At 42.1% G+C, this 20,832-nt stretch overlaps 1 protein-coding gene across 1 annotated transcript; it reads left to right on the top strand.

The window, feature by feature from the left end:
- Positions 1-5,301: 5,301 nt before the first annotated feature.
- On the top strand, positions 5,302-11,984 carry MRGPRX2 (MAS related GPR family member X2). The gene is made up of 2 exons (XM_043452169.1): positions 5,302-5,508; positions 9,776-11,984. The coding sequence occupies exons 1-2, from the start codon at positions 5,498-5,500 to the stop codon at positions 10,839-10,841; spliced, it is 1,077 nt and encodes a 358-aa protein (XP_043308104.1). The 5' UTR covers positions 5,302-5,497; the 3' UTR covers positions 10,842-11,984.
- The last annotated feature ends 8,848 nt before the right edge of the window (positions 11,985-20,832 follow it).

Genomic DNA, 20,832 nt, shown 5'->3' on the forward strand with positions numbered 1-20,832 from the left:
GAGCCATGCTGGGAAGTTCCCCCAGTCCATCAGCAAGAGAAAACACAAGTTCTTTTCTGGAGGAACTCAATGATAATTCAGACCTGAAAGAATTCCCACAGATAAAGTCCCAAGGGAAGTAAGCAGCAAACAGTTTAAAATTACAAATACACAAAGAAGCAAAGCTTATCACAAAATGACAGAGAAAACAATAGACAGTAACATCAGGCATACACTGACTTCAGCATTGGAATTTTCAGATAGAGAACTTTAAGATCGCTGTGCTTAATAGGGTTAAAGACATAAAAGAGAATTGACAATGTGAATCAGCATTGAAAGCGAGAAACTGATCAAGCAAATATCAAAACAAAGTCTCAAGCAGATTATCTAGAAACTAATAACATAAAAATTACATTTAAAATTCAGTGGATGAATTAAACAGACGATTAGACACAGAGGAAAAGAGACTAGAAACCTAGAAGATCCATCTGTAGAAATTATCAAGAAAGCTACCTAGGAGCCAGACAGACAGAAAACAAGAAAGAGATGTTAAGGGATGTGGAGACTAGAAAGAGAAACACTAACATATGTTGGATGAAACTTCCAGAGAGAGGTAATAATAAACATGATTATAGGAGCTAGCAAGTATATAGTGTTTACCATGTGTCCCTGTTCTAAACTATTGTGTAAATAACTCACTAATGTTCACGAGAAAACCAATAGGTAGGTAATAATGTCATCCCCACTTTACAGATGAGGAGTAATATCATCCCCACTTTACAGATGAGGAAATTGAAACCCAGAGAAGTTACAACATTTGTCCAAGGTCTCATAGAGACGCCAAGTAGCTTGGCTCCAGGGTTTGTGGTCTCAACCACTATGCAACATATGAAGAAATAATAGCAGAAAACCACCCAGAAATACTAAATGACAGTAATCTTAAGATCCTGGAAACATCATAAACCCCAAATGTGATATAAAGAGAAAGCCACTAGACACATTTTGATGACAGTGAACCACATCAGAGAAAAAAGAAAAGCCCTTAGGAAGGAAAAAGGCAGATCACTGAAAGTGACTGTTAACTTGACTGATGGCCAATCTCACAAGAACAACATTGGCAGCCAAAGACAGCGGATCTCCAATGCGCTGGAGAACAGTAACTGCCACCCTGTGATGCCAGCCTGAAAAAACCACCTCCAGAAAATGAGGGTGAAACAAATGACATCTGCAGACAGAAAAAAACCAGGGCATTAACCCCACAAAGACTCTCACGAAAGGAACTTCTGAAGAATGTATTTCAAGGAATGGAAGATAAGAGATGCAAAACTGGAAAGAAAGAGTCACTCAGTCATGTCCAACGCTTCGCATCCTCATGGTCTGTAGCCCGTCAAGCTATTCTGTCCATGGGATTTTCCAGGCAAGAATACTGGAGTGAGTAGCCATTCCGTTCTACAGGGGATCTTCCCGACCCAGGGATCAAACCCGGGGCTCCTGCATTGCAGATTCTTCACTGCTGAGCCAGCAGGGCTCAGAAGTTCTTTTGCTCAGAAGTTGAGCAAAAACACACTAGTTTTATGGGGATCCATTTGAACAAACACTCACTAATTAAAACTCTTATTAAATATTTAATGTCTTGGAGGGGAGGAATACTGGAGCACTGTTGATTGGGAGGAAGGGGATAGAGGTTAAAGCTTTTAAGGTCCTGGTGTTGTTCACGAGGAAAGACAGTTGCACAGTTTGTCCACGGCACCAGACAAAGAACAGGGCAAAGGAGGGAATGAGTGTTAAGACAGAACCTGCTGGTCAACCCTTGTGTCCAGGTGCAGGGCTGTGACTGCAGACACAGAACCCTAAAGGCTGCCTTTAGAGTCTGCATAAGTATGTTAAGTAGCCACAGTAATTGCCTGGAAAATAGAGCATAAAACTTTCAGACAAATTAGGAAAAAAAAAAAAAAAACATCTTCTGTAAAGCCAGTGACATTCTAGGCAGTACCAAACAACTTCATCTTCTGCTCCCATCTTTTGAGAAATATTTTTCAATGGGAAGGTTTAGAGACCTGTTCCTGCAAAGCTGGTGACTGTGATGACTGTTGGCCAGGCTCCCAGGGTTTCAGCCACACCATTAGCCAGCATGGATTTGTAAAGTCTTAGAAGCAGCTTCCCTTTGGGGGCCAAGTTTTGCCTGGGAGTGCCAAGCACACAGGAGTGCCACTTTTCCTTACCCACTCTCGAACATTCAGTATCAAACTTCAGAATATTTGAAAATCTGAAGGTGAAGATATACCGGCAGTTTCAGTGAACCTTCCTCATCATGAGTGTGACATTTTTTCTCATGCTTGATGAAGAAACATGGGTTTTGTAGGAACTGAGTTGGTCGTTTTCTTACTAGGCTGTTAAAATTCTCTCTTAGTAATATGTCAGAAATATAGACATACACAATAGATAATTTTGTCCAAAATATGCATTATAAATACTTTTCCCCAGTTTGCTGTTTGACTTGCTTACTGTGGCCTTTTCCATGAAGAAAAATTATTTTTAATTTTCAATTATTTTTGTTAAATGTTTTTATTTATGATTTCTGAGTTTTGTGTGTCATGTTTAGGAAAATCTTCCCCAATCCAAGGTTATAAAAGAATTTCCTTGTGGTCGCCAAGGGGGAGGGGAGAAGGGAGAGGGATGGACTGGGAATTTGGGATTGATAGATGCAAAATATTACATTTAGAATGGATAAACAACAAGGTCCTAATGTACAGCATAGGGAACTATATTCAATACCTTGTTTAAAACCATAGTGGAAAAGAAAATAAAGAAACTGAGTCACTTTGTTGTACAGAAGAGATTGGCACAACATTGTAAATCAACTATAATTCAATTTTTTTTAAATGATTACTATTCCTCCCCTACCAATCAGAGAATACCAGAGTATTTATAGTTAAAATAAAACTCTTTGAACACAGAAAAAAAAAAAAAAAAAGAATTTCCCATGTTTTCTTCTGACTCTTTTTGCTTCTCTTATTTATATTTAAATACACAATCCATTTTAAAGTTAACTCAGGGAACTCAAATAGGAGCTCTGTATCAACCTAGAGGGGTGGGATGGAGAGGGAGATGGGAGGGAGGCTCAGAAGGGAGGGGATATATGTATACCTATGGCTGATTCATGACGAGGTTTGACAGAAAACAGCAAAATTCTTTAAAGCAATTATCCTTCAGTTAAAAAAGAAGTTAACAAGGTGTAAATATGAGCTATGATCCCTAAGGCATTTTACTCTAGATAGCTTCTCAGTTGCCCAATAACCTTTACTGATTTATTATTTTTATTATTTTATCTCTACCCGCTCCCATTTGAAATGGCCCCTGTATCATACACTGGATTACACATGCATGTATGTATTCCTGAGACTCTTGGTCCTGCTGCCTCTATCTCTGCCTGTTTTCATGTTAGCACCTCACTATATTCACTGAGGCTTTCGAGCATGTTCTAATATCTGGTAGGGCTGACCAGTCCTCATTTCTTCCTTTTTCTCTCCAGAAGTAGTTAAGGTTTCATTTTCTTTTTTTTTTTCCCCCCTCACTTTTTTTCATACCTAGGAAAGCTACTGTTTTCTGTAGAGTAATTTTGTCACCAGTCACCTTTCTGAGTGACCTGTCTTTGTGGCAGCATCTCAAAATGACTCTCTGGGGATGTCCAGGTCTGCTATCACACCATTCTCTCCAAAACCCACATTCTTCCAATTTTCCAGCCTCAACATCCACTGGAACCATGCCTATGAGGATCGGCCAGGACTTCCTATGTCAGTTCTTAGTCCTCATCTTAGTCAGTCTCTTGGGTAGGACTGATGCTGTGGCTCACTCACATCTTCTAGAACGGCTTCCTGTTCTGTCTCTGGGATACTTTCCTAGTTTACTACTCCTTCAGTAGCTGCTTTTCACTACTGTGTTGGCCGAGTCCTCCTCTTCTTCTGGGTCTCTGGAGGCTGGAGGCCCCAGTGTTGAGTCTCAAACCTCTTCCCCACGAACACTCACTCCCAAGGATGAGCTCCCCAGCTCCTCTGGAAAGTAAGAGGCACAGTCTCTTGTGTCACCATCATCACATCTTCATGCCTGAAACGGTGCCCTGGCACACAACAGTCCTGGGTCAATGAATGAATGAGTGAATACACTTCTCTGGTTGCTTTAAATGCTTCATAGTTAAGTTTTCAAAGGACAAGTAACTCAATATGGTCGCAAGGATAGGCACATGAAAGGAAGTCATAGGAGCTAAGACTGAAAATACTGCTTGGGCTCTAGACAATCTAAAAAAATCTAGCTGGATTTCCTTGGTGGTGCAGTAGATAAGAATCTGCCTGCCAACCCGGGGACATGAGTTCGATCCCTGGTCCGGGAAGATCTTGCATGCCATGGAGCAACTAAGCCCACATGCCACAGCTATTGAGCCTGAGATCTAGAGCCTGGGAGCTGCAACTACGGGAGCCCACATGCCCTAGAGCCCGTGCTCTGCAACAGAAGAAACCACCACGATGAGAAGCCTCCACTCTGCAACTCGAGAGCAGCCCCTGCTTACCGCAACTAGAGAAAAGCCTGTACAGCACAGCCAAAATTAAATAAACGATTTCTTTTAAATATATAAACTATATAGAACTAAAAAGATAAGGAAAGCTTTTTTTTAAAAGTCTTTAATAAAAAAAGAAATACAATCTAGCTAACAAATATCATGACGCAGAAGGAGAAAGGTGCCACAGTGTACTGGTGGTATGCTAAATTCCTTATCTTTTATAAGGGAACTCAATATACCCTGTTGCTGATATTCATAAATCAAAAATATAAATGTAGGGTTTTTTTTTTACTATATAAAGCTATAATATTAACATCTAAAAGAATTAAGAATGGCAACTGGACCTTGGTTGCTACTGGGAAATGAGATTAGGAGAGATGTTACTTTTCATTTTTGCACCTTAGTCTATGGCCACACAATCCTAAATGCACCCAAACTAGTCATTTTATGCACCTTGGTATCATTGCAAATAAAATGAATGTGCATTCACTACTTCTGTGATCAAATTTTAAAAGATCAAGAGAGCCAGGCCATGCAGGGCCTTGAATGCCAAGCAAACCGTTCTTTAGCTACAGAAGCTCATGTTACTTGGTGGGTCGGCGTCCTGCACAGGCTCACGGCAGGCAGCAAAAGGCTTTAGGACAGCCCTTCCTCACAGGGAGGGGGGACCGAAGAGGGTAGGATGGGTACGGAGGCAGAGATGAGTGACTGGAGTCAGGGCACATAAAAAACCATCTCGTGAGCTTTCTTGTCTCTCTCATCTCCAGGACCTCTCATTGGCCAGTCCCCCTCCTGCAGGAAATCGCAGGGCCTTTCAGCATCTCGATAAGCCTCCCTGGGTCACCAGGCTGCCCTCCTGCTCCTGCAGGCAGCCACCCATCCAGAGGGTGAAAAGCATTCTCTGCCGTTTGTCAATCCCAGGAAAGCTCTTTTCGTTTCTACTCACCACCTCCAGCAAGAAGAATGGTGTCAAGGTAAGAGTCTGCTCAAGAACCATCTCTGATCAAAGGCAGATTTGTCTCCTCTTGAGTCCACACTCTCATGAGTTCATGTCGGGGTAGGGCAGGCAGGGGGCGCAGGCACTCGTCAGCAACAGTCAGGAGACAGGAAGCTCCCAATGGAAGCTTTGGCTGCTGGTAGCTTGGACTATGGGAGAGCCCAGCAGGGTCAAGCAGGTTCTTTCTGCTTCTGTTCCACTTCCCTATATGCTCTTCTTCTCTTCAAATATTCAAATCTGCTTATGAAGACAAATATTTTGTGAATTCTAATTTAGGGAGGGAGATGGTATGCGGGCATTGAAAAGCTAAATTGCTGTTGATAACCTCAGGCGTCACCGATTTGCTTGCTAGTCAATGTTATTTTATTTTGTTTGTTTTGTTTCTTGTATCCTTGTATCTGGCCTTGTCCCAGCAGAAAATACAGGGCATAATCTAAGATGGTAATTTAGGAGAATTTAGCGCAGGTGGGCACAGCTAAGGGGAATCTCTAAAGGATGTTGGACCCCGACCCTCCCCCACCCCCAACCAAGACCAAGTCTCCATAGGGAACTGTTACTATTGCTGGGCCTGATGGGGAAAAGGAAGAAGTTACCAGAACCCAGGGGGCGCTCTGGCTGGAGCTGTAGTTGTCACTGTGGTTTTAGGCAAGGGCCATCAGACAGGGGCTATGTCCTCAAGTAGCATAACACTGCCAACTACCAACTCACAGCCTGGCAGGGAGGCAGCCAGGGAGCTCAAAACCCCAATCACTCTCTTCCGCCTCCTCACCCTTCAGCCTCCTGTTAGCGCCGCCCTTTCACTGGAAGCAAACGGGAGGCAGGGGGAGAGGGAGGCCATCAGCTAGGCACTGATGCATCTCCTCCCGGAACACAGAGATGGGCACAGAGGAAGGAAGGGAGACGACGGCCAACGGTGAAACCCTCTCTCTTCCAAGGCCTCCTCACAGTCCTGGGACTGGGTCAGTTTCTCATTGTATCTCCTCAGCTTGTTTCTTTGACTGTTGGCTTGCACCTCTATCTAGTGTCACTTCTTTGGAATAATCTTTCACCGTCATCAGAGATGGGCTTCCCAGGTGGCGCTATCGGTAAGGAATCCACCTGCCAATGCAGGAGACACAAGAGACACGGGTTTGATCCCTGGGTCGGGAAGGAGGGCACAGCAACCCACTCCAGGATTCTTGCCTGGAAAATTCCATAGACAGAGGAGCCTGGCAGGTTACAATCCACAGGGTCACAAACAGTCAGACATGAGTAAGTGACTTAGCATGCACACATCATCAGAAATGCCTTGAGAATGTATTCATTGGGTTTTAATTTTGATGTAGCCCAGGTACTTAAAAGTATTGAGTTGACCAAAATACTCATTCAGGTTTTCCATACCATCTTATGGGAAAACTCTTAACGAACCTTTTGGCCAACCCAATATTTTCAGTTTGCGATTTTGGTTTCTCTAGAGAAAAATCCATAATAAGAATGACTTAAACTGTGTCCACCACACAGAGCCAGGCTCTGGGAACCTACCAATGCATGGAGAAAAGCATCGTCTGTCCTTATAAAGCTCACACATGGGGCCATTTCTAGCTCAAGAGGCCTCCTGACCCACTCACACCTGTCATAGCAAGAGCTCTTCATGACCCTAAATCATGATCTCCTTTCTTCCTAAGGGGTGCAGTCCTCTTGGTCACAAAGATGGCCCCCACAGCATGACCTCCTGGCCCTAGAAGGTTATCTCAGTCCCAGGCAGAAGGAATGCTGAGCTTAGAGTCCTTTGGTCACCCTCTCATAATTTGTCCATATTTTTCTCCTCCTGCCTCTCTGAGGACATGACATGGCCCGGGAGGCTGACTGGAGGTGACATTCTCATGTCATTAGAGGGTCGTGTTGCAGTAGAGAGAGCCGAGTCAGAGAGTTGCTGTTGTTGTTCAATCACTAAGTTGTGTCCAACTCTTTGCGACCCCATTGACTGCAGCACACCAGGGTTCCCTGCCCTTCACTATCTCCCTGAGTTTGCTCAAACTCATGCCCATTGAGTTGGTGATTGCTATCTAACCAGCTCATCCTCTGTCACCCCTTTCTTCTTTTGTCTTCAACCTTTCCCAGCATCAGGGTCTTTCCAGTGAGTCAGTTCTTCACATCAGGTGGCCAAAGTACTGGAGCTTCAGCTTCAGCATCAGTCCTTCCAATAAATATTCAGGGTTGATTTCCTTTAGGATTGACTGGTTTGATCTCCTTGCTGTCCAAGAGACTCTCAAGAGTCTTCTCCAACACCACAGTTCAAAAGCATCAATTTTTTGGCATCAGTTCTTCTTTATGGTCCAACTCTCACATCCATACGTGACTACTGGAAAGACCATAGCTTTGAGTATATGGACCTCTGTCAGAAAATTGATGTCTCTGTTTCTTAATATGCTGACTAGGTTGGTCATAGCTTTTTCCCAAGGAGCAAATATCTTTTAGTTTCATGGCTGAAGTCACCATCTGCAGTGATTTTGGAGCCCAAGAAAAGAAAACTCTGTTACTGCTTCCACTTTTTCCCCTTCTGTTTGCCATGAAGTGATGGGGTCAGATGCTATTATCTTAGTTTGTTGAATGCTGAGTTTTAAGTCAGCTTTTTCACTCTCCTTCTTTACCCTCATCAAGAGGTTTTTTAGGTCCTCTTCACCTTCTGCCATTAGAGTGGTATCATTTGCATATCTGAGGTTGTTGATATTTCTCCTGACAATCTTGATTCCAGCTTGTGCTTCATCCAGCCCAGCATTTCACATGATGTACTTTGCTTAAGTTAAATAAGCAAGGTGACAATATTGTACTCCTTTCTCAATTTTAAACCAATCACTTGTTCCATGTCTGGTTCTAATTATTGCTTCTTGACCTGCGTACAAGTTTCTCAGGAGGCAGGTAAGGTAGTCTGGTATTCCCATCTCTAAGAATTTTCCACAGTTTGTTGTGATCCACACAGTCAAATGCTTTCGTGTAGTCAATGAAGCAGAAATAGATGTTTTTCTCAAATTCCCTTGTTTTCTTTATGATCCAGTGAATGTTGGTGATTTGGTCTCTGGTTCCTCTGTGTTTTCTAAACCTTGTACATCTGAAAGTTCTCGGTTATGTACTGTTGAAGCCTAGCTTGAAGGATTTTGAGCATAACCTAACTAGCATGTGAAATGAGCACAATTGTACAGTAGTTTGACCACTCTTTGGCATGCCCTTCTTTGGGATTGGAATCAAAACTGATATTTTCCAGTCCTGTGGCCACTGCTGAGTTTTCCAAACTTGCTGGCATATTAAGTGCAGCACTTTAACAGCATCATCTTTTAGGATTTGAAATAGCTCAGCTGGAGTTCCATCACCTCCACTAGCTTTGTTTGTAGTAATGCTTCCTAAGCACCACTTGACTTCGCACTCCAGGATATCTGGCTCTAGGTGAGTGACCACACCAGCATGGTTATCCAGGTTATTAAGTCCTTTTTTGTATAGTTCTTCTGTGTATTCCTGCCATGTCTTCTTAGTCTCTCCTGCTTCTGTTAGGTCCTTACTGTTTCTGTCCTTCATCATGCCCATTCCTGCATGAAATTTCCCTTGATGACTCTAATTTTCTTGAAGAGATCTGTAATCTCTTCCATCCTATTGTTTTTCTCTATTTCTTTGCATGTTATTTAAGAAGGCCTCCTTATCTCTCCTTTCTAGTCTCTGGAATTCTGCATTCAGTTGGGTATATCTCTTCCTTTCTCTCTTGCCTTTCACTTCTCTTCTTTCCTCAGATACTTGCAAGGCCTTTCCAGACAACCATTTTGCCTTCTTGCATTTCTTTTTCTTTGGGATGGTTTCGGTCACTGCTTCCTGTACATTGTTACGAACCTCCGTCCACAGTTCTTCAGGCACTCAGTCTATCAGATCTGACCCCTTGAATCTATTCATCACCTCCACTGAATAATGATATGGGATTTGATTTAGGTCGTATCTGAATGGTCTAGTGGTTTGCTTTGCTTTCTTTAGTTTAAGCCTGAAATTTTGCAATGAAGAGCTCATGATCTAAGCCATAGCTCCAGGTATTGTTTCTGAGTCAGAGAGAAGTGGGTTTAAATATTCCAGGTCTCCAGGGCTGTGTGGACTGCAGGAAGCATCTAAATCTCTGCAAGCCCCCAGTTCCCTCCTCTGTGACAGGGGGACAGTAACTCCCACCTAGCAGGGTGGCCCTGAGAATGGATGATCACACAGCAGGTGCTTTCACATCTCTGTGTTCCCAGGAACACCAGCGGAGGGTTTCTGAGCTTGGATCCAACCACCGCAGCCTGGGAGACAGCATTCACATCCATGAATCACACTGGCCAGGCCCATCCTCAAACTTTCAACGCGGTGACCGTGACCCTGTACCTGCTGACGGCCGTCATCGCCCTGGGGGTACTGGCAGGAAACGCGGTGGTGCTCTGGCTCCTGGGCTTCCACTCGCGCAGGAACGCCTTCACCGTCTACATCCTCAACCTGGCGGCAGCCGACTTCTTGTGCCTCTGCTGCCAAGTTATCGATTCCGTGGAGGCCCTCATCACCTGCTGCAGCCACAGTTCCAGCCCCGCCTTTCTCGCCACGGTGATGACCTTCGCCTACCTGGCAGGCCTAAGCTTGCTCAGCGCCATTAGCACCGAGCGCTGCATGTCCGTCCGGTGCCCCGTCTGGTACCGCTGCCGCCGCCCCACACACTTATCAGCCATCGTGTGTGCGGTGCTCTGGGCCCTGGCCCTGCTGCTGAGCACCCTGGAAGGGAAGTACTGTGGCTTACTCTTAACGAGTTTCAGCCATCATTGGTGTCGGGTGTTCGATTTCATCGCTGCCGGGTGGCTGATCTTCTTATGTGGGCTCCTGGCGGGGTCCACCCTGGCCCTGCTGCTCAGGATCCTCCGAAAGTCCCAGCGCATGCAGCTGACCAGGCTCTATGTGACCGTCGTGCTCACAGTGCTGGCCTTCCTGCTCTGCGGCCTGCCCTACGGCATCCTCTGGTTCCTCTTAATCTGGATTCAGGATGATCTGTTTGCCAGCCCCTGTCACCACTGCCTGGTTGTCTTTGGCTTGTCCTGCGTCAACAGCTCCGTCAACCCCATCATTTACTTCTTCGTGGGCTCCTTCAGGCAAAGGCAGGCAAAGAGGCGAGGGCGAGGGCGAGGGCGGCGGACCCTCAAGGCGGTGCTCCAGCAGGCCTTGGAGGACGTATCAGAACTGGGTGAAAGCGAAAGCTCCTTTCCTCGGGCAACCCTGGGGTCGGGGAGCAGTCTGGTGTCGGGAAGCGGTCTGGTGTCGGGAAGCGGTCTGGTGTCCTGATTCAGGGTCTCTGCCTTGGTCAGACACACTGTGGCCTTGAGCGACAACTTCCTCTCTATCACTTCGGGAGGATTTCTTAGGTTCTCTCAGCCTCTGGACCCACCCTGACTGTAAAACGGTTAAACAAACCATCTGGGTGCTGAGGATTAAGGGAGACAGTGCCTGTCGCACAAGCGCTGCGTGTTGTCTTCAGGACTGTCTTACCCAGGGGTCTTCACCCCACCCCATGGGAGCTTCGCCAACTCTGGGTTCCAGGACTACTTCCACTTATGAAGAATCCCACCTTCAGCAGAAGTTGAACACATGCACAAAAGGTCTTAAGTTTCTTTGGTCACTGCACTTGCTAGGGATTAAACATGACATTTTTGACCAGTTTATTACAATCTGTTACTTTCTTACTATCAGTTTTTATACAAGGAAAAGAATTCAATTTCCATTGAGCCCCAAAGAGTAGTCTTTGATTTTGCCAGGCCTCAGAATGACTCCTAAACTGAATAAATGTTTATTGAATAAATGACTTAATGAATGAAAAAAAAATGATGAATTTTTAAGTCCAGCCTGTGCTAAATCTCCATTTACCAGATTTGAATCCCATCTTTAAGTCTGTTGCTTTCACCATTTTCAACTTTTTCAAGCATGACGTTTTATAACCAGATAAATCAATAGTAAAGCATATCTGAGGTTTGTAGTGGGTCATCTTCCTGTGATTTCCTTCTGCATACCCTCCAGTAGAATCCGACATGCACACCTTCTCACTCCTACTCCTTCATCATTGCCCTGGAGCTCACTGATCCTTCATGCACGTTTCCAGCGTGTCTTACTAGACTCTGTTCTCCGAGAACAGGATCTGTGTCAGATTTACCTTCTATTTCAAAGAGCTCACAGCACTGACTTCAGTAAGCTAGTTACACACAAAATATTTTTGTTACTTGTTCTATAAAAATAAAATATTAAGCTTAAATGTTGCATCTTTCAATAATTTTTAACTGAAGTATAATTAAGACAGAGTGATTGCACAGATCATTAGTGGATACAGTTCAATGAGTTTTGGCAATAAATACACACCCATGTGATTGACATAGACACACTTCAATATATATAAAATAGATAACTAATAAGTATAGGAAACTCTACTCAATACTCTGCAATGATCTATATGTGAAAAGAATCTAAAAAAGAGGGGCTATACATACATGCATAACTGATTCACTTTTCTGTACAGCAGAAACTAACACAATATTGTAAATGAACTATACTCCAATAAAAAATTTTTTTAAATAAATAAATATGCACCCATGTAACAAAAAGCTCCCATCAAAACATAACACATTTTCATCACCTCTGAAAGATCCCTCGTGTCCCTCCCAGCCATTCCTCCTGCCCCAGAGGCAAACATCATATCTACTTCTGTCACCAAAGATTACTTTTGCCTGAACTTGGACTCATACAATGCACTTTCTTGTTCCTGCCTTCCTTCACTCAGCATAACATTTGGGGGATGTACTTACGACATTGCATTGCCCATACCAGTAGCTTGTCTCCTTCATTGGATGGGTGTCTACAGTTTATTTTCATATTGATAGATACATGTGGAGTATTACACTCTTGACTATTGTGAATAAAGCTGCTGTGAACATCCTTATTCAAATCTTTTTGGGACATAAGTTTTCATTTCTCTTGGGTAAATAACCTGAACTGAAATTGCTGGGTCTCATGGAGCAACTTTATAGAAACTGTCGAACTCTTCTTAAGTGGCTATGCTATTTCCCCTCCCCCTCAGCGATGTATGGAAGTTCCAGTTCTTGTACACATTTCCTCACAAGCATGGTGCTACCAGTCTTTGGAGTTTCAGCCCTTCGGATGAGTATGAAGTGGTATCTCATTATGTTTTCATTTGCATTTCCCAAATGACTTAAGAAATTGAACATCTTTTCATGTGCATATTGACTACTTGTTTTTCTTTGAAGTGTCTGTTTACCTTTTGCCCATTTTCATAAAGTGTTTCCCTTTTTCAATATTCGTAGGAGCTTCTATGTGCTGAATATGAGTCCTTTGTGAGTTATGCATATTATAAATATTTATCCAGTTGGTGGTTTTGCCTATAATAGATTTTATATTTCAAAGTACATTTAAATTTATGGAAGAATTTTGCAGAAAGCAAAGGGGGTTCCCATATACTCCCTCTCCCTACCCCACTCCCCCACACAGTTTCTCCTATTACCAACATTTTCCATTAATGAGGCACATTTATTGAAACTGATGAGTCAATAGTATTAACTGAATTCCATAGTTTACATTAGGGTTCAATCTTTGTGTTATAAAGTTCAATGGGTTTGACAAATGCAGAATATCATGCATCTACCATTTTAGTATCATACAGAATGCCTTTTCAGTCTCCAAAATGAACACATAGAACATTTATCACAGTTATTTTAAACTCTCATTCTGACAATTGCTTGTATCTCAGCCAGATTCTAAATTCTTATATAGAGAATCTTATATGGGGTATCATATGTGGAATCAATTGATTCTATTGTTAATACTGATAAATTAAAAATTAGAAATATAAGTTTACTCTTCAAATGTATAACCATTACTGTGAGACAGGAGAAGGATTGAACCAAATGTTGAGTGACATTTCATGAGGGGTCATGACTCAGAAAACTCCACACTCTCGTTTGCCAGCAGGTCCCGACACAGGAAATCATGGGATCGTGCAGCATCCTTGATAAGTCTCACTCGGGTACGAGGCTTCACCCTTCCTCATGCTGGCACCTCGCCAAGGCAGAGAAGCATCCTCTAGAGACTGTCAGTCCCATGAGACTTTTCCCATCAGCACAGACCAGCTTGGCAATTCCAGCAAGAATAACAGAGGAAAGGTACATTTATCGAGTATTTATTTCGAGAGCCACTGTTGGGTTTTTCCTCTTAGTGCCCATTCACATAACTCTACCTGGGGTGCAGTATTCAGGAAGCCACAGGGCGGGTGGGGTCAACAGCAAAAGGCAGAAGACAGGAAGCCTCCTCCTGGCCACTTTGGAGACTGTCAGTCTTGACCTTGAAGATCTGAACTGATGAATCAATATGCTTCCCCTTGATGAATCAAGACCTTATCCCCATTCTCCTCTCCTTTTCAACCACTCAAATGTGCCATCATCATGAGAAATCTGCTTCTGTCCTCAATTCGGGGAGCAAGATAGAGCATATGGATGCATCCCCAAACTAAAGTTATGAGGAAAATCCAGGCATTTGTTTTACTTCCTTTCAAATATGCTTTTCCTTTCTGTAGCTCCCGGGCTTTCAGCAGACAATAGATGGCCTAATATGTGATGGTTAAAAAGAGCTTAATTAAGGGATAGTTTACTAACCTGAGTAGGTTAGAGAAACTTACATGGGACGCTGACCTTTTTCCACTGGGGAAAGTAATAGGCTTGAAATAGGCTTTTACTATCCTTGAAAGACAAGGGAAGAAGAAGTTACCAGAACTCAGGGAGGGCTCTAGCTATAGCTGTCATTGTGACTGTCTGAAAGGGCCACCAGACAGAGGCTCCATCCCTGAAAGTAGAGTTACATCACCACTGCCGACTCAGCCTGGCAAGAGAAAGCCAGGGTGCTAAAAAAAATCCCCAGATTGTTTTCTTTCTTCCCTCCAATCACATGTCAATGTCTCCCTTTCACTGAAAGTATCTAGGAGCCAGAAGGAGAGGGAGGCCATCATGAAACACAGAGATGTCTTCTCCCAGGACAGAGAGAAGGGTACAAAAGATGGAAATGAGATTTGATGACAAGTCTTACAGCCTCCTCACAGTTGCTATTTCCTGGAACCTTCTCTATCTCAGCATGACTAGATCAATCTCTCATTGTATCTCACACGGTTTGTTTCTTTGACTGCTTTCCTGTTTGCATCCCTATCTGGTATCACTTCTTTAGAATAATCTCTCACTATCATCATGAACTCCTTAAGCACGAAATGCAGATTTTTTAAAAAGGATTTTTAAAGTATTTTAAGTTTGCGATTTGGGCTTCTCTAGAAAGAAAGTCATTATAAAAGTGACTCAGGGACTTCCCTGGTGGTCCAGTGGTTAAGACTCTGAACTTCCAATACAGGGACATGGGTTCAATCCCTGGTCTGGGAATTAAGATACTGCATGCCACACACTGCAGCAAAAAAAAAAAAAAGAGTGACTTAAATAAGAAAGAAGTTACTATTAATAGGACTAGACTGATGCCTTCAAGGAGTTAGATACCTTTTAAATTGCTGCTCCCCATCCCTAGAGAGATGACTTCATCCTTGAGGTTCTGAATGGCTCCCGGACACATGAGCATTCCATCCAGAGAAGAGGAGGAGGAAATGCATAACCCAGGAGTTGGTTACATCACTTCTGCTCACCTCCCACTGGCCAATGTCTAATCACATCCTGCCATACAGCATTAAGGGAGGCTGGGGCAAGGATCCTTTTTCTTGCCTAAAACTCTCAGAGTTATGTGATAGAAGTAATGGATATTTGGAGCAACTCTCAGTTTCTGCACCTCTGAATCTCTCACATGGCAAGCTCACATGAAGATTTTTCTTGGGGCTCCTCCCATAATAAATGATGTGGTGGAGAAGAGTGGGAAAGCCTCAGGCAGGGTTTGAGGAGCCCAGAACTGGCACTGGGCGTGCTATTCACGATGTCATCTCAGAGAAACCCTTTGACTCTTGAAGCCTTGGCCTCGTCCTGTGTTAAATGGGGGCATTACAATATGTAGTCTCTAAGGGACATGTGCTACATGCTGGGGATACATTAGTGAACAATAATAACCAAAAAAGCCCAGACACGTCTAAGCATTATTTAGCCTTGATAACAGGGAGACAAAAGAAACCAAAAGAGATACACTTAAAAGTTAGAACTGCAACCTACCTGTTCAGTGCCATGAATAAAAAGCACATGGTGAAGAGCGGACAAGATGGCAAAATAGAAAGACCCTGAGTTCACTTCCTCTCACAGGTATACCAAAAGTATAACTGTCTGCAGAACAACCATCAAAGAAAATGACTGGAACCTACCAGAAAAGATCTTCTACCACTAAAGACATAAAGAAGCGACCACAATGAGATGTGTAGGATGGGTAGACTCATGATCTAACCTAATCCCATGGTGAATGACCCGCAAACTGAAGAATAATTATACTGCAGAAGTTCTCGCACAGGAGTGAGAGTTCTGAGCCCATGTCAGGCTCCCTAGTCTGGGGGTCTGGCATTGGAAAGGCAAGTCTTCGCAGTCTTTGGCTTTGACGGCCAGCAGGGCTTAATTGCATGCTTAACTGTTTTCAGTAGTCAAGACTTGGAAGCAACCTAAATGTCCATTGACAGATGAGTGGATAAAGAAGATAAAGTACATACATACAATAGAATATTACTTGGCCATTAAAAAGAATGAAATAATGCCACCTACAGCCACATGGAGGGACTTAGAGATTATCATACTAAGGGAAGTAAGTCAGACAGACAAATACCATATGATATCACTTATATACAGAATCTAAAAAAATGATACAAATTGAACAATAAAAATCATATGATCATCTCAATAGATACAGAAAAAAAGCTTTTAATAAAGTTCAACATCCATTTACAACAAAAAACTCTCCAGAAAGTTGGCATGGAAGGAATCTACCTCAAAATAATAAAGGCCATATATAATAAATCCACTGCTAACATCATACTCACTGTTGAAAAGCTGAAAGCATTTCCTCTAAGATCAGGAACAAAAGAGGGATTTCTACTCTCACCACTTTTATTCAACATAGTTTTAGAAATCCTAGCCACAGCAATCAGAGAAGAAAAATAAAAGAAATCCAATTTGGAAATGAAGAAATAAAACTGCTACTGTTTGCAAATGACATGATACTTTACATAGAAAATCCTAAAGATTCCACCTGAAAACTATTAGAGTTGGTCAATTAATTTGGTAAAGCTGTATGATACAAAATTAATATATGGAAATCTGTTGCATTTATATATATTAATAACAAACTATTAGAGAAACTAAGGAGCAATCCCATTTACCATCACATCACATCAAAAAGAAGAAAAAAATACCTAGGAATAAACTTACCCACGGAGGCAAAACACATGTACTCTGAAAACACTGATGAAAGAAATCGAAGATGACACAAATAGATGGAAAGATATATCATGATCTTGAATTAAAAGAATTAATATTGTTAAAATTACCATACTACCCAAGGCAATCTATAGAGTCAATGCAATTCCTATCAAAATACCAATGGCATTTTTCATAGAACTAGAATAAAAAGTTTTAAATTTGTATGGAAATACAAGAGACCCTGAATAGCCAAAATAATCTTGAAAAAAAAGAACAAAGAAAGAGGAATCACACTCCCTGACTTCAGACTACACTACAAAGCTACAGTCATCAAAACAGAATGATAATGACATAAAAACTGACACAAAGATCAGTGGGACAGGACAGAAAGCCCAGAAATAAACCCATGCACTTATGATCAATTAATCTACAACAAAAAAACTGTCTCTTTAATAAGTGGTACTGGCAAAACTGGACAGCTACAGATAAAAAAATAAAATTAGTATATTCTCTAATACCATATACAAAAATAAACTCAAAACATCCTAAAAGACCTAAGACCTAAAGTAAGTAAGACTGGATACTATCAAACTTCTAGAGGAAAACACAGGAAGAACACTCTTTGACATAAATACTTAATATAAAAGTAATATTTTCTGACCCACCTCCTAAAGCAAAGGAAATGAAAGCAAACATAAGCAAATTTGCATGCCAAAGGAAAATGTTGAAAAAAATGAAAATCCAACCTACTGAATAGGAGAAATATTTGTAAATGATATGACCAAAAAGGGGTTAATATCCAACATACATAAACATCTCATACAATTCAACACGGAAAAAACAACTTGATTTTTTAAATTGGCACAAGAACTGAACAGATATTTTTCCAAGAGAAAATGCAGACAGCCAACAGGCACATGAAAATATGCCCAATATCACTAATCACCAGGAAAACGCAAATCAAAACCACAATGAGGTATTGTCACCTCACACCTGTCAGAATGACTATCAATCAAAAAGTCTACAAATAACAAATGTTGGCAAAGATGTGGAGAAGAGTGAACCCTCAAATGTTGTTGGTAGGAATATAAATTGGTGCAGCCACTGTGAAAAACAGTATGGAGGTTTCTCAAAAACCAAAACTAGAGCTACCATATGACCCACTCCTGGATATATATCCAAAAAATTTCACTCCTGGGTATATATCTGAAAAAACAAAACAAAAAAATCCAAAAGCACTAAGTCAAAAAGATATATACAATTCAGTATTCTTAGTGTTATTTATAATTGCCAAGATATGGAAACAGTGTATGTGTCCATCAGCAGATGAACTGATAAAGAAGATGTGGTGTGTGTATATGCATATGTATATTGGAATATTACTCAGCCCATAAGAAAGAATGAAAATTTTGCCATTTTCACCAACATGGATAGACTTGGAGAGCATTATGCTGGGAGAAATAAGTCAGACAGAGAAAGATAAATACTATATGATATCGCTTAGATGTGGAATCTAAAAGTACAACAAACTAGTAAATATAACATAAAAGAAGCAGACTCACAGATACAGAGAACCAACTAGTGGTTACCAGCAGGGAGGTTGGGAGAAGCAGTGTAGGCATGGGGGAGTGGGAGGTACAAAGTAATGGGTCTAAGACAGGTTCAAGGATGTATTGTAAACATGAGGAATATAGCAAATATTTTGTAGAAACTGGAAGTGGAAAGTAAACTTAAAATTTTTTTTTCCATTTATTTTTATTCGTTGGGGGCTAATTACTTTACAATATTGTAGTGCTTTTTGCTGTATATTGACATGAATCAGCCATGGATTTACATGTGTTCCCCATCCCGATCCCCACTCCCGCCTCCCTCTCCATCCCATCCCTCTGGGTCTTCCCAATGCACCAGCCCTGAGCACCCATCTCATGCATCCAAACTGCCATTAAATATGATGCTTCATTCACTGTAAAGTAATCAGTAGATTGACAGACATAAAAATGGTAAAGACTTAAAAAAAAAAACAGAGAGGCACATAGACACACACCTATGCCAACAGGTACTGACGTCACTCTGATATTCTTATCTGTGGCTCTCTCCAGGGCCATCCTGATCCTGCTAATCATATTCCTGTGTGGCTCCCACTGGATGCAGGGGTAATAGGCTGTATGTGACCATCCTGAGCACAATGGTCGCCACCTTTTGGTGGCCTGCTTGCTGGCATCCACTCATTCCTTGGGTGGGGGGTTGAAACTGGTTACAATTCCTTCTCTTGTTCCTCCCCTGGTATTGTGCTGCCCTGTGCTAATGGCTGTGCCAACCTCATCGTTTATTTCCTCACTGGCATCTTTAGGTAGAGGCGGTAATGGGAAACCCTCAAGTTGGTTCTACCAAGGGCTCTCCAGGATATTTCTGAGATGGATGAACAGGAGGAAGCTTTCCCCAGGAAACCCTGGAGAGGTCCGGAAGCAGACTGAGGCAGTGAAGAACCTCTTCCCTGGTCAGTCAGAAGTGACTCTGAGAAGTGATGCTGCCCTGCCAGACCTGGCAATCATCCACTCTTCTCTCAGCCTCGTGCCTCTGAAATGTCTCAGTGACTCCCCAGTGTGTTCAAATGAAGTTTTTTTAAATCTGGCTTTTCTGTTTTTCTCAGCTGAAAGCAGAATATCTGTATCTCTCTGTACATTAGAAATAAATTTCTCATGTTATCTTCTTTGAATCTTCTCTATGCTTTATACTTCTACTTTCTTTTCAATAGGAAAAAATATTTGCCTAAAATAACAAAACCCTGTTCATAATCATTTTCTACTTGATGATATAGAAAAAGAAGAATCCTTATTTTTCTCTGAGACTCTGTTCCCCTAAGATTCATGTTTAGGCTTGCGTTTGGAAGCCTTCTGCACACAAAATGATTTAGTGCAGATGGTGAAGAATCCTCCTGCAATGCAGGAGACCCAGGTTCAACCCCTGGGTCGGGAAGATCCTCTAGAGAAGGAAATGGCTACCCACTCCCATATTCTTGCCTAGAGAATTCCATGGACAGACCATGAGGTTGCAAAGAGTCGGACACGACTGAGCAACTAACATACAAATGAGTGTCTAGAGCTCCCTGGGTTTTTTGGTCTTTGGGAAAATAATATCCTTAGAGTTAGATTCTGCCTGCATGAGAACAGTCCAGGAAATCAAGTTTAGGAAAGGCCCTCTGGAGGTATTTGTCCCTGACATGGTGACAAGTTTGCCAATGGTTTCTAGGAATGAAAAGCACGACCTTTGAGAACTTATGAGTAGTTATTTAGCTTTTGTTCCAATTAATGGAGAGTCAAAAAATATGCCCGCCAGTTCCAATTTGGCCACTGCAACTTCATTGTAGACTTCAAAATAGAAATTACCCTGGAAACCATTTATTATTAGCTTACAGATATTTGTTTTTGGAACACTCTGTAGCCTCAAGATTTGGTACCGATCGTTCTGGCTGTGACTTTTAGTCAGTTTCATGGTCAGTCCCTAGGAGGAGCAGGATTGAAAACATCTGAACTTTCTATATTCAGGTCAATCATACTGATAAACACTTTAGGTTTGGTACAGAATTCTCAACTATTCTGTCAGTGGTTACTCATTCCCCATGGCACTCAGACAGACAGGAACAGGCTGCCAACAGACGGCATGACAACACAACAGGCTCCCCCTCAGACTGGCTTACCCCCCAGAGGAGGGTTGACAAATAAACTCCTGATACGCAGGAGACAATACAAAGAAACTATGAAAATAACACCATTCAGAGTTTTCGGTTTTTCCAATCAAATATATTGATTATTCCTAGAATACAGTTCAATACTAGGAACTCAGATCCAAGTGATTCTATATTCTACATGCAACCCTTGATTTCCAAGTACCGTATTAAGGTT

This window comes from Cervus canadensis, chromosome 29, assembly GCF_019320065.1.
Source record: "Cervus canadensis isolate Bull #8, Minnesota chromosome 29, ASM1932006v1, whole genome shotgun sequence".
In the NCBI taxonomy this organism is placed as follows: domain Eukaryota; kingdom Metazoa; phylum Chordata; class Mammalia; order Artiodactyla; family Cervidae; genus Cervus; species Cervus canadensis.